The following is a 14,168-nucleotide window of genomic DNA, read 5'->3' as shown; positions in this document are numbered from 1 at the left end:
CACAGGGAGGAATAAGAAGGGGGAGGGTCACGGTCAGCCAATTAGCGATAGAGGAATTGGAAGGCTTAACCCAATCAACCAATGAGAGAAGCGCAGGGCACCAATGATGACGAGACGGGGTGGAGTCCTAGTTAGTAGCTAATGGGAGAGAAGGGAGGCGGGGTTACGGAGACAACACGTTTTTGCACAGGAAGGATAGAGAAAAATTTCCCACACCGTGAGGATCCTCGGGGGCTGATGAGTTGATATTAAAAAGAAGGGTCATACATTCGTTTATAGCGTCAGTGGTCACCAGACTAGCGGAGGAAGGGAAGCCTTTGCAGGATGAACGAGAAGCGGCGGTTGCGACCTGGTGGCTCCCAGTCCTCGGCGAAGAGGGGACGCATGCAGGAAGAGTTGCAGACGATGTGCGGGTCTGAGCTTAACCCCTCACTGCAGGAGGAGACTTTCAGGGATGAGGCAGCGACAGCATGGGCCGAGGGCTGTAGCCTCAGAACCGGTACTGTGCCTTATCTTCATATCGCGCACCGAACTGTTAAAGCGTCCCTTTATGATAATTTATTACACATCAGGACTCGTTTTAGGCCAATGAATCTTTTGACCCAGTTGAGAGACACCTTAGGACGAGATAGCTAATCAATATGTCAATCAATACGTCAATAATATCATCAATGCATTTCACTTTAGTCAAAGACATTAATCAACTCAAGACGCTACCATGACCTTGCAGTCATGAATAACCACACCAGTTTAGTAGAAATTTATGAAGTTTATTCCCTATTGTTTACAATTCTAAGAGCAAATGTGTTAATTTCAAAAGCAAAACACTCAATAACTTTGTCATAATTTGGCAACTCGAATAAGACTTCATCAAAGCAAGGAATGCAATTATTAGAACATAACACAGCGTCAACATAGATCAACTTTAGCAAAGTGTCATTAACGCGTCAGTTCAACAAAGCATAGATTCAGTCATTTTGTCTGTTTGGGTCGGTATAGTGAACCCCTATCCTAAACACTGATTAGCATTAGCATGTTGGGCTTCATGCAAAACAATTTAGAACACCAATTTGGAAAACATCTAGCTATGGACGCTGTCAAAAGTTAACAGTTGGTACCTAGAAAGGAAAAGCAAACAGACAAATAACAATTTCATTGTCATAGTTACCCTCCAAGTTTTGGGTCAGCACTCAGGTTCAGACTTCGTCTTCAGTACATCAGTTGATTCGCCATCAGTCAAAACTCAGCTCCCAGGGAAAAGGGGCACTTCCCTCATAAGGAGGTAAAGTGTAAGATGGGCAATCTAAGGGAAGGATGGTTTAAGTAAAACCAATAAGTCACCAAACAGAGTGACAAAGTTTCTGGATCAAATCAACAGCATTTCCCTAACCAATCTCTGATGACTCCCAGTGTCATGGGTTTTTATCCCTTTTTCGTTGTACATTCCCCATAAACTTAATTGGTTAAATGTTACACCCCACTATCTTTATACAATGGAAAACAGATTGTCATTAAATCTTTCACCCCACATTAATTTACAGACAGTTTATTGGTCCATATGATTGACGTCTTCAGAGGTAGCACGTCCGGTATGATTTCATCCTTCTGTAATTCTTTGGACATCTTATGGTCAATAGCTCCATTGTCTGTACCGGTTTGAGCGACCTTGTACATTACATTAATCTACACTGTTGCTTTTTGCTAATACATTTCTACAAACTATATGAATTTCATGAGAACGGATCTACTATGGTTACATTCAGTTTCTAGTTTGAAGAAAACAAGGGGTCATGTCCTTTTGCGAGCCAGCACACTGCATATTTTGGAAAAACACTTTTAATATGAGAGCCAGGCAGCTTAACTTCGGCTCATGCTAACTTAAGGCCTACAAGGTTTATTAGCAAACATTTTCAATAACATAATCATTAATAATTAGAATAAAACTATTTAATTACAGTAATTCAAAAACATTAGTCATTTTCATTAGTCCACGTATACATTGGCGGCCACTCCCCGTGGTCACATTTTAGATGCATGTTTTAGCAAAACCTAGTAATACATTTTCTATGCTGCGTTATCAAACATTAATTCATAAACATTTCATGTTAATATAGATTATATAGGCTACGCTCTCTCAGTCCCTCCTCTGATGACGTTCGTCATCACACAAACCTTTCCCTTTCAACCTTTCACTTTAAATTTTTCACCTTGCGCATAATGCACATTTCAACATCTTGTCCTTTGTGTGAGCTTTCCGAAATTTCATTAAACATTTTCTCCCTTTCATTTTCTTCGTTTCTTTTACTTCGCTTTGTCCAATTTCTTTTAATTCTGTCATTAATTTTGCATGCTCCCCATAAACCCAATAAACAGATCAGAACAATTAATAGACCCCCTAGTAGTTTTGCAAGAACCCCGTTCTAAATATTGCTAAACCAGCTCCCTACTCTGGCAATTCCTTTTCCAACTTTTTCCCACACTCCAGGTTCCTTCAGTTCCTTCAAATCTGCACTCTCTCTCGTTAGGTTAGTAAGCATACCTCTAATCTTTTTACTATTATCTGGAATAAATGAGCAGCAATGACGCTCGTTAAGCATCTTACAGACTCCGCCGCTCTTTGCTAAAAGAATGTCTAAAGCAAGCCTATTTTGAAGAGTCATAGCTCTTTCCGCAGCAAGTTCAGTATCCATCAGGAGTATGGCTCCTATAAAATTTGTCAGCATGTTATCCTCAATAGTAGACAACTTTTGAATCTTTATGGAGTTCAAAATAACCCCTACTGAAGGAATTATGGCTCCAAATATGTCACCAATGACAGCCGCCGCTGTCTCTCTTCTGTCTTGCATGTTGTAATTCAGACTCTTTAGGTATTTGTTTTTAAGTCATCAATCTGGTAAATCTTTGGGAAAACTATCCCCAAATAACATGTCCCATACCATCCCTTAGGGAGACGGTAATAAGCATTAGGCCCACAGATATAATAGATCCCAGGGATCGCTGTATCCTGTCCATTTAACATGAATGTCCATTTACTCTGAAACAAAAAACACATGCCTGCATTCACTCGTTCCCACAAATAAAGTGTCATGATCAGATTTTGGCCTATATATGCAAAGCCTGCCTACATGTAATGCATCTATAGCTAATTTGCCTTGCGTATTTATTGCAGTGTAAGCATAATCATTTGCATATGTGTGTTTCTCTAGTCCCTTTTCTAGTCTCTCTTTCAATGCTTTGTGTCTATCATCAGTGTGATCTAAAAAGCTTTTCTCTACAGGTGTTAATAAGCAAGTCAGATTATTGCGGTGTGCATAAGCTGTCCCAAATGTCAGTGTTGGTTCAAAGAAACCTCTAACTCATTTTATACTATGCTCTTTAGCTAATTTGTTCAGAAACTCAATCACAGGCAGAAAAGAAAACACCACATCCAAATTGGAATACAAATATTGCACATGCTCCTGATCATAGAATCTTGTTAGTAGCAGACTACAACTTATCCCGTAAGTTAATGGTAAGCTATGATAGGTGATCCCCTCTTGTACTGATGAAGGAATCTTTGTACACAGTTTCTCGCATCCATTGTATCAACATACTCATTCAGCAAGCGATAGAAGACATTAGTAGAAAGTTCCCCTTTTGAATTAGTTCCCTCATGCAAATGTTGTGTATCTTGCTCAAATTTTTCCCACGGTGTTAGTGTGGCAGTCTCAGGTTTTGAAGCATTATTAGTCACTTTCTTATCCAGCCACGGCATTCCCACAATCACTCCTACAATTATTATTGCACATACAATACCTAAGATAACACTTAACCAACCACACACTTTACCCTTTTTGCCACTACCTCTAGTGTAAGCCATGATCTGTAAAGAATCAGAGAGCAGAATAACTCAAACAAACAATCAGCTTGAGGATGATTTAAAAATCTTTTTTTTTTTTTTTTCTTGATGCAAAGTTTCTTTCTCTCTCTGTGTGTATTTACAGCGTTTCACTCTCCCCAGGACCCTTTTGTCAAATCAGGTTTTTAGCAGCTTGTCATAATCGGTTTCTCAAAGTCAAATCAGGTTATCAGTGTCACATCCAGTAATTTATTAGTCTCTTTTCTCAGCTTTTCAGCCTTCAATCTCAATTTCAATTTCAACACAGTCTCTTCCTCAAAGTGATTTCAGGTACCGTAGTATTGGCCTCGTACTTCTCGATCAAAACAGAACGCTAAGATTTCTTGTTGCCATTCAGATGTCGTTGCGTATGCCCATTCAGGACCTGCGTACCTTCTATTTGCAACTCTTTTTCTTTTCAGTCTGCGTTCATTCTGCAGTTCTCCTTCACTAAGATCCTCTCTTCTGGTTGTATCAATTTCTTCCGCTGTTGGTTCACCTGGTACAACCTTTTCTCTTGCAGCTTGTTTCTTTGGCCAGTTATCACCCTTATGCGTCTTCTTCCTGCTCGGCCTTTCAGGACGCTGAACAGCACCCTCCTCTTGTGCTATGGTGTTTTCTCTTGACGGACCTGCAGCTGGCTCAGGAGATGTTGGTGTGCTTTGACCTCCCTCTGCTCTTTCCCCCTCTTCTTCTGGGTCTGTAACGGGTTCAAGCTCTAACCCGTATCCGTCTATTTCTGGGAGAACCTCTCCTTGACTTAGTTCTCCTGCCACCTCTACTGAGATAGGCTCACTGTCACCTCTCTTGAACTCGTTTACTGTTTGAGGGACTAGGACGTCCTCAGTGGGCTCTCCTGCAGTCTCAGTTCCCCTTTGGCTGTTCTCCGGCCCTGAGACTTCCTTCTCTGGAATTGCTGAGTCGGAAACTTCAAGTTCCTCATCAGTCGGACATGTCACTTTCTTTGTGTGACAGGCATGTATCCAGTTTGAAACGCCTGCACATTTCACAGCAGTGGTTGTTGTTAGTATTACTTGATATGGCCCCTTCCAGCGTGGCTCCAAACACGACTTCCTCACGTGCTTCTTGACAACCACCCAGTCACCGGCTTGCAGGGTGTGACCTGGATCACTGATCGGTGGCAATGTGTTAGTCTCCACCTGGTGGGAAAAAGAGTGGACCACATCAGCCGGACCTTTTCAGTAGTCCAACACCATATCATCTGTGATATTCACAAGAGCATTTGCAGGTACTTTGGGTAACCTCATAGCTCTGCCCATGAGAATCTCATGGTGGGACAGTCCTGTCTTCTTATCAGGTGTGTTTCCCATTGACATCAGCACTAAAGGCAATGCATCTGGCCACTTCATATTGGTAGCTGCACACATTTTTGCCATTCTCGACTTCAAGGTGCCATTCATCTGTTCTACTAGTCCTGATGCTTCGGGGCGGTAGCTACAATGCAGCTTCTGTTCAATGTCTAATGCAGCACACAAGAGCTTAATCACCTCATTGTCGAAATGTCTGGCTCTATCTGATTCTAAAGAGACCGGAAATCCGAACCTTGGTATTAGCTCTCTAAGCAACAGCTTTGGAACTGTGAGACTGTCATTTCTATGTGTAGGATAGGCTTCGATCCAGTGGCTGAAAACACACAAAATCACCAACACATACCTCAAGCCTCCACACACTGGCATCTCAGTGAAATCCATTTGCATCTTGCTAAACGGACCTCCAGATCTCCCTATGTGGCTCAAAGAAGTCACCACAGTCCCTTTTCCTGCATTCATCTGTTGACAGATGATGCACCTGTGACAGGTAACCTCTGTGGCTTGTCTGAATTTTGGATTGAACCAGTCAATTTTGAACAATCTGATCATTGCATCTCTCCCAAGATGTGCCTGCCCATGATAAAGCCTTGCAAACTGTGACAAAAGGCTGTTTGGCAAAACCGGCTTCTCCTCCTCTGAGACCCACAAGTCGTCAGCTCTTTGTACACATTGCATTCTTTGCCAGGAGCGTTTTTTCCTCTCTGCTAGCAAGGCCCTGCAGTGATTTTAGCTCATCTAAAGTATCAACCACTCTTAATGCAAAGTTCAAGCACGTTTCATTTTCAGTTTGCGGTAACAATTCCCACTGTTCCTTGAACGATATACACTTCAATGCGCATAATCTTGCGACTTGATCTGCATAGCCGTTTCCCATTGACACAACGTCTTGCGACTTAACGTGAGCATTGCATTTCACCACGGCAATTTCAAGAGGTAACTGAATTGCATGTAACAAATCCTTAATTTGTTCACCTTTTTTCACTGGTGAACCAGAAGAGGTCATGAAACCCCTCTGTGACCACAATTGGCCAAAATCATGTACAATTCCGAATCCATATCTGCTGTCCGTATAGATAGTGACTTTCAGATTTCCAGCTGCGTAGCATGCCTTAGTAAGGGCAATTAATTCAGCTACTTGTGCGGAATACACTCCCTCGAGCCAGGAAGCTTCTATAATACTGGTGATTGTACATACAGCATAACCGGCTCTCAGTATTCCGACTGAGTCTCTCAAGCAGGAACCATCAACAAACATAATACAGTCATTTTCTTCTAACTGTGTATCTTTAATGTCAGGTATGGGTTTGGTACATAGTTCTGTTACCTCAAGACAGTCGTGCTTCACTTCCTCGGCATTGTTAATCTCAGTATTTTGAACAGGAAGTAGAGTTGCCGGGTTCAATACAGTACATCTCTTCAAGGAGACATTAGGTGACCCCAAAATGATTGTCTCATATTGAGTAAGTCGGGCATTTGTCATATGTTGAGTTTTTGTTCGGGTTAACAGAATTTCAACTGAATGTGGAACCACTACTGTTAAGGGATGTCCCATCACTATGCCGTCACACTGTGTGAGGCTATGACCAACTGCTGCAACTGCACGCAAACAACCCGGTAAGGCTGCTGCGACTGGGTCCAAAGTAGCTGAAAAATATGCTACAGGGCGGTTTGCACCTCCATGGACCTCTGTTAAAACAGACAAAGAACAAGCATCACGTTCATGACAGAACAGTAGAAAAGGCTTAGTGTAATCAGGCATACCTAAGGCTGGTGCCCTACACATGCACTCTTCTCAATTCCATGAATGACTCCAGCTCCTCTTCGGACAGAATTATGGTATACGGGTCATCTTTAGTTTCTTTGCCTGTCAACTTTATCAATGGTTTAGAGATAATCGAAAAGTTGGGAATCCACTGGCGGCAGTGGCCCACCATTCCCCAAAACATCCTGACATCTCTCTTTGTTGTCGGGGGGTTCATCTGCAGTATGGCCGTCACCCTTTCTTTTGATATTCTCCTGGACCCTTTCTCAATCAAATGCCCTAAGTATTTCACCTCTTTCTGACAGTACTGCAACTTCTTTGGGGACACTTTATGTCCATTCTTTCCCAAGTGATTCAATAAGGCAATTGTGTCATACCTGCAATCGTCTTTTGTCCTGGACGCAATCAACAAGCCACCAATGTATTGCACCAGAGTCGAACTGAAAGGCAGTTCTAATGACTCCAAGTCCTTCTTCAATATCTGATTGAAGATGGAAGGTGACTCAGAAAACCCCTGAGGAATTCTGCACCAACTGTACACCTTGTCCAGGAATTTGAAACTGAAGAGAAATTGGCTCTCCTCAAAAAGAGGCACCGAAAAGAATGCTTGTGACAAGTCCACAACCGTGAACCACTCTGCATCACACGGAACCTGAAACATGATTACGGCTGGGTTCGGTACTATGGGACAGCACTTTACCACAATCTTGTTTATTTTCGTCAAGTCCTGCACAATTCGAACTTTCCCACAAGGCTTTTTCAGACCCATTATTGGTGAATTACATGGGCTGCTCAATACCTCTTTTAGAACTCCTTGTTTTACAAAGTCCTCAATTATCTCTGACACCTGAATAAGGACATCTTGTGCCATGTGATACTGCGGCACCTGAGGAAACACCGCATTCAGCTTGACCTGCACTTTAACCGGTTCTACTCCTTTTATCAGTCCCACTTCCTTTCCTGTTTGGTCCCACACTTTCTCTGTCACTGTTCTCTGCAACTCAGCTGGTAAGTCAGTCACTGTAAGCATCGGGAATAAGGTTATCAAAGGATAGTCTTCGTTGGTGATTTCCGACTCTAGATCTGTAAATTGTCCTTCGTCCTCTTCATCGTCACTGTTTGTCTGCACCTCAATCCCTCCATTAGAACAAGTAATCAAACACTTTGTCTTGCACAATAAGTCTCTTCCCAGTAAGGACACAGGACTTGAATCACAGACTACAAACTTATGCAGTCCCTGGAAGTTTCCAATCCCAACCTGAACCGGGTCGGAAATCGGATTTGTCAAGTACTGGTTTGCTACTCCTGCTCTCTTATGGTACGTCCTGAAAGTGGCAGTTTCGGAACCTCTGCACTACTGACTGTAGAGCGCGTAGCTCCTGTATCAACCAGGAAGGAAACCTTGTGACCCATCACCTTTCCCTCTACATAGGGTCCCTTTTGATCTACCTCTAGGGACGCTGCAAGCCTGCACTCCTCACTGTCTGAACTATCATCTGACCATTCATCATTCATTGCATCATCACCACGCAATGGGGACTGCTGCACTGTGTTATTTTGACTCCTCGTTTGGCCTGTGACCTGCTGAGGAAGCATCCCCTGTTGCTGTCCCATTGGAGTCAATGGTAATTGCATTTGCTGTCTAGGTACCATGGGAACCTGCTGTTGTACCTGCTGCATCTGTGCCGGTTGAACACAGGGCATTTGTATTTGCTGCATTGGCTGTAACCCTTGCATCTGAACCATGTTATTTTGGAGGTTCTGATTTTGACCTCTCACTTTTGAACCCCTCACATTTTGAAATGTACCGATATCCGTGCTTTGTTGAACAACACCATCCTGCACCGTATTTGGGCATTCCCGCTTCCAATGCCCCACGCCCCCGCACGCGTGCCATGGTGACATCTTTTTCATCCCTTGTACGTCATTTTGAACCACAACAGTATTCAAATCTGGACTGCGATTCACAAAACCTCGGCCTCTCGGTTGCACCTGAAACACGCCATTCCCTTGCGGTTGCTGTTGTATCATCTGCTGAATCCCATTTCCCTGCATACCTGCCTGCGCTGCCTTAATCTTCATCAGCATCACTTTCTCCTTCAACTTTCTCTGCTTCAGCTCAATCTCATCACTACAGTATTTTGCATACTGCAACACCTCATCAATCGGCTTCGCTTGCCAGCAGATCAAATGATTCTTAATCATCTGGTTCACTTCTGGTCTCAGCCCTTCAACAAATCTGAATACAAGATGGTTCATGTCTTTCGGCGTAATAGTCTCAGTGCCACTGTACTGTTTGAACGCTTTCAACAATTGCTCATAGTAAGCATGAATAGACTCTTTAACCTCCTGTGAGGTTCGATCGATTTTCTGCCAATCAGTCACTTTCGGCGACACCTTTTGCTTCAAAAACTCAATCACTTTATGATAGCACTTCATCACCTCTTCAGATGGTGCTCCAGTCACCTTATCCCTTGCTGTCTCCTGTGTAGGCCAGTCCACACCTCTCTTGCACTCGAGCCATAAGTCAGGTGGAACAATGATCTCAAACAAGGTATTCAAATCCTCCCAGAGACATTTCGCAAGCTTCACAAATCTATCTGTCTGCTGATACCATTCTATTGGCTTTTCCCTCAACGTGGGATAATCATTTGTGAAGGACAGAATGTCTCCCTGTGACGGGCTGGATTCAGATCGCCCGCACATGGCCCTGACTTGTACTGACGCTGCCACTTGTGATCCAGACCTTCCTGGCCTCACTTCCCGTGATTGGTGGAATGGTCAGTGGGCGCGGGATGCCGGGAGGTCAAATTTTCCAGCGTCAGAATCTGCGGACGAGGGAAGAAGGAGAGAGGAGACAGGAGTCCAGGAGGAAGACGGCGAAGGACAGGCGGACGAGGAAGACGGCGAAGGACAGGCGGACGAGGAAGACGGAAAGCGGAGCCCGAACAGAACCCGGAGATGGCGAAACCAGTGGTCTTCACGGGGAGAAGACCGGAGACGTCCGACGGCATCCCTGGCAACAGGCAACCGGGAAGACGGAACGCTGCACCCCGCCACGCTTCTGGAGAAGCGTGGCAGTTCCAGGTGCGTGGGACCACAACCATGAGAGAGATAGAGAAGGGGGGGGGAGAATTAAAAGGCACGGGCATTGAAAGGGGAGAGAATTGGGGAATCACTATCACCAGACCACAACAAAGCATAGTATCCTGTATAGTCCACACCCAAGGCACCGCACACAGGATCATACGGGCACAGAAGAGGATAGAAGATGCATGAAGCAAGAGACATAGGCAAAGATTAAATAGAGAGAAGTGCCCTAGAAAGAAACAGTAACAGGAAAATAACAGATAACGAATACCAGAACTGAAAAGAGAGACCGAAAGAGAGAATAAGTAAACCTTATGGAGTGGAAAAAACCCTGAACACTTACCTCTGTTGTTCTGTTTTCTCCACATGTGCTTCCCGGGGAGACCTGTGAGACAAGGAGACAGAAAGAGAAGAGTGAAGAACGAACCACGAGAATAAAAGCCACCACATCCACGGCAGTCGAAGAAAGACTTAAACTTACCTGAACTTTAACCCACCAAAACCTACAAATAAAACACGTTGTACATAGAACACGCGAGTCCTGAGTGATTCCTCCGCACCAATACGGTTACACTCCCCTAGTCCACGGTACATGGACTAGAACCCCTCCAGCTGTTTCTCTCATTGGTAGTATCTTTACTGTCCCAGTGTCTAGTGAAGCTTTAGTCGGGCTTGATCCCGGACTGTCACCTTTCTCCTTATCTCTTTTCTTTGCCCATCTACCTTCCCACTTTTCTAAGGCTGCCCAAATCTGCGCACTTTGCAGTATTTCTTTAAGATGCGCTTTTATTCCGGCAGACCTCATGTGGTCAAAATCCTTAGTGTCAAAGTCCAGTCTGTAGCTTCTCTTCAAATGTTTAGTATTCTCAATATCAATATTGTATTTATCTGCCAGGTTCGCCAACCTCTGATGTACCTTGCCTACCTCCTTAGTGATTTTGGGGCACAGATACCTTAATTCTGCTTCTGTGTATGATTCTAATCTGTTTACCCCTATTGTCCCTTCCACTAGTTCAGCATCTTCCACACCCAGTCTCACAAAGTTTAAGTAATCATCTCTCTCTGATCTTTCTGTAGTCACTGTAACAGGTTGTGGAGTTTTGCTATTTCCCAACCACTCATTTAGTTGTTGCACGGAGAAGCCTTGCATCGAAATACTTCCTGACTGCATCAATGGTGCTTGCAATGCATCCGCACTCATCGTCTGTGGGGCTAACACACTTGACCCTACTTGTCTCATTGCCTCCAAAGGAGCCCCAATCGGACTATGTTCTAACAGAGACCTGAGGTGTTCGGCTGTTTGCGATCTTGGTGATATTGATCGGGGGTTCTTGTGAACCCTTCCCTCATTATTTCCTGGGTCCCCACCCCTTGATCACATGTGACAGGTTTACCCTGCGCACATAGTGGTACAGGTGAACCAACAATAATTGGTAATGATATGGCAGCTGGTGTCTGACCTGGTCCCAAACCTCGCGGAGCAGTAACTCCCAAAGCTTGACTCACTGCAGCTGTTACAGGTACTAACGGAGATGCCGCTGCTGTACTATAATTCGGAATCAGCTGTTGCTGCGGCTGGGGCAGCAATTGCGGAGTTGGCTCAATCTGCACTAATCTCGATTTTGTATATATCGGATCAGGCGGCTCTATCAGTCTCGTAGTAGTCTCTAGTACTGGGACGTCTGGATAGATTCTCCGTATCTGCGGTGGAGGTTCCAACTGTATCTGCATGTCTGGCGCAGTGGGTACACTAACACCACTTTGTGTCAAAACCGTATCACTAGTCTGCACTGTACCTGTAACTCCCTTGTCCTGCGTCTGGTTCCCAGGACCCGCACTAGTGCTCAGTGCATTGTCATTTATTGCATAAGGTGGCGGGCGATCATGCAACAATTGATTAAGAAACTCTTCATCTTCTGAGTCATCTTCTTCTATCCAAGACCTCTTAGTCTCTTTAGGCTTATTAGTGTCCTTGTCTGTCTTACAGGTGGCTTTCTTTCCCTGCGTTTCGTCTCCCTGTGTTATTGCTGGAAACAATTTGAGTCCGTCAACTATTCCCCCTTCTCCACATTTTGCTCACATTGTCCCATCTAGCTTCAGCTAAAGTCTTCTCTGCCCTTTTCATTCTCCTTTCAAATTTCTGCTGTCTTTGTCGTATGGCCATCAAATACCAGACTGCTAATGCCTCATACTGGGCTGGCCTCGGAGGTGGCTTTTGTACACTTAACATCCACCTCAAATTCTCTAAAATTCTCGTATTAAACGTTCCGTGTTCCGGAAACGCTAAACATCCCTTCTTCTCTGTTAGTTTGTGCCACTGTTTCATCCATAAGCAAGGCACAACTCCCTTCTCCTCCATTACTATATAAGCTGGAGTACCCTCAGGCGTTGTAGGCTCCCCCTCACTCGCCATAATGTATGCGTCTCCTTTCAGAGCGTTCCTAAAAGCCTTGATAAAATTCATCTTTGCGTCTTTTTCTCTTGTTTTGTATTTAATCAGGAAGTGACTTTAATTCCCAGGACACTCTTCACCCACCTTTCTCAACCTATTGCCTCTCACGGACGGCAGCCAATCTGTGCGCGACCCCTCTCGGCAACTGACCTATCCCAGCGCGGTACCACTGACGTCACATTCACACACACTGCAGCTGACAAAGTCATGCGGCTTGTCACTGGATTCACACCAAACTAATGCAATATATTGTGAGCACCCTTAACAACCACAACAACAACTCAAATTTGCCGGTTTACAACAGGAAGGGTACACAATCACTTCAGAACTTTACAGAGATTTCACTTGAAGCCTCGGCCGCTACTCTCTCCTTCTCAGCTCCCGCATACGCAAGCAGAATTCGACCCGCAAATCCTATTCTCGACTTGTCAATGGTTTGTCCTAGTGCACTTTAGAACTTGCCAAATCTCCATCGAAGTTTTCACACACACAATTTGACTCGAACTCGACTTGTCAACCACGCCCCATTGACTTATTAAACTGCACAAATTACAACATAAACCCAAGTGTCTCCTACACTTGTCAATATACTCCGGAGTCTTAGACCACGACGGGTCCATACATTAACAACCAACCACGTGGATAATTTTGAGTACAAAGCGCCACACTCATATGAAGTACGCCAACTTCCCTTCTCTCATACTATGGAGTACGCCTACTCCTACTAAAACAACATTACCTGACCTAAACATACACAAACTTCACAATCACCTGCAAAATGCATAAGCTGAGCAAGCGCAAATTCTATACCACACATGCTAAAATGCCGAGAACATCCCCAACTCACTTAGGCAGGCTCCGAGATCCCGGGAAAGTCATGGTGAATTTAGAAACGCATCATCTCTCCAATTTGCATTATTTCAGAAAAACAATCTAAACAGTAATTCTCCGTCCTAGGGCCCCAAAGGGCCAAACCGTCGCTCTGCTACCAGAACTGTTAACGCGTCCCTTTATGATAATTTATTACACATCAGGACTCGTTTTAGGCCAATGAATCTTTTGACCCAGTTGAGAAACACTTTAGGACGAGATAGCTAATCAATATGTCAATCAATACGTCAATAATATCATCAATATTTATCACAACAATGCATTTCACTTTAGTCAAAGACATTAATCAACTTAAGACGCTACCATGACCTTGCAGTCATGAATAACCACACCAGTTTAGTAGAATTTTATGAAGTTTATTCCCTATTGTTTACAATTCTAAGAGCAAGTGTGTTAATTTCAAAAGCAAAACACTCAATAAGATTGTCATAATTTGGCATTAACGCGTCAGTTCAACAAAGCATAGATTCAGTCATTTTGTCTATTTGCGTCGGTATTGTGAACCCCTATCCTAACCACTGATTAGCATGTTGGGCTTCATGCAAAACAATTTAGAACACCAATTTGGAAAACATCTAGCTATGGACTCTGACAAAAGTAAGCAGTTGGTACCTAGAAAGGAAAAGCAAACGGGCAAATCACAATTTCATTGTCATAGTTACCCTCCCAGTTTTGGGTCAGCACTTCGTCTTCAGGACATCAGTTGATTCGCCATCAGTCAAAACTCCGCTCCCAGGGAAAAGGGGCACTTCCCTCATAAGGAGG

General features: G+C 44.0%; 1 protein-coding gene across 1 annotated transcript in view; it reads left to right on the top strand.

The window, feature by feature from the left end:
• The first annotated feature begins 170 nt into the window (after positions 1–170).
• OGFOD1 (2-oxoglutarate and iron dependent oxygenase domain containing 1) overlaps positions 171–14,168 on the top strand; it is a 236,901-nt gene continuing 222,903 nt past the window's right edge. Inside the window, exon 1 of the mRNA XM_069215834.1 lies at positions 171–499. Coding sequence (XP_069071935.1) covers positions 325–499 — 175 coding nt within the window. The 5' untranslated portion in view covers positions 171–324. The remainder of the gene's footprint in view (positions 500–14,168) is intronic.

The sequence above is a fragment of the Pleurodeles waltl genome, chromosome 12 (assembly GCF_031143425.1).
Source record: "Pleurodeles waltl isolate 20211129_DDA chromosome 12, aPleWal1.hap1.20221129, whole genome shotgun sequence".
NCBI classification, from domain to species: Eukaryota; Metazoa; Chordata; class Amphibia; order Caudata; family Salamandridae; genus Pleurodeles; species Pleurodeles waltl.
Note: the sequence above shows the minus strand (reverse complement) of the source record. Positions and strands in the feature narration are given on the sequence as shown.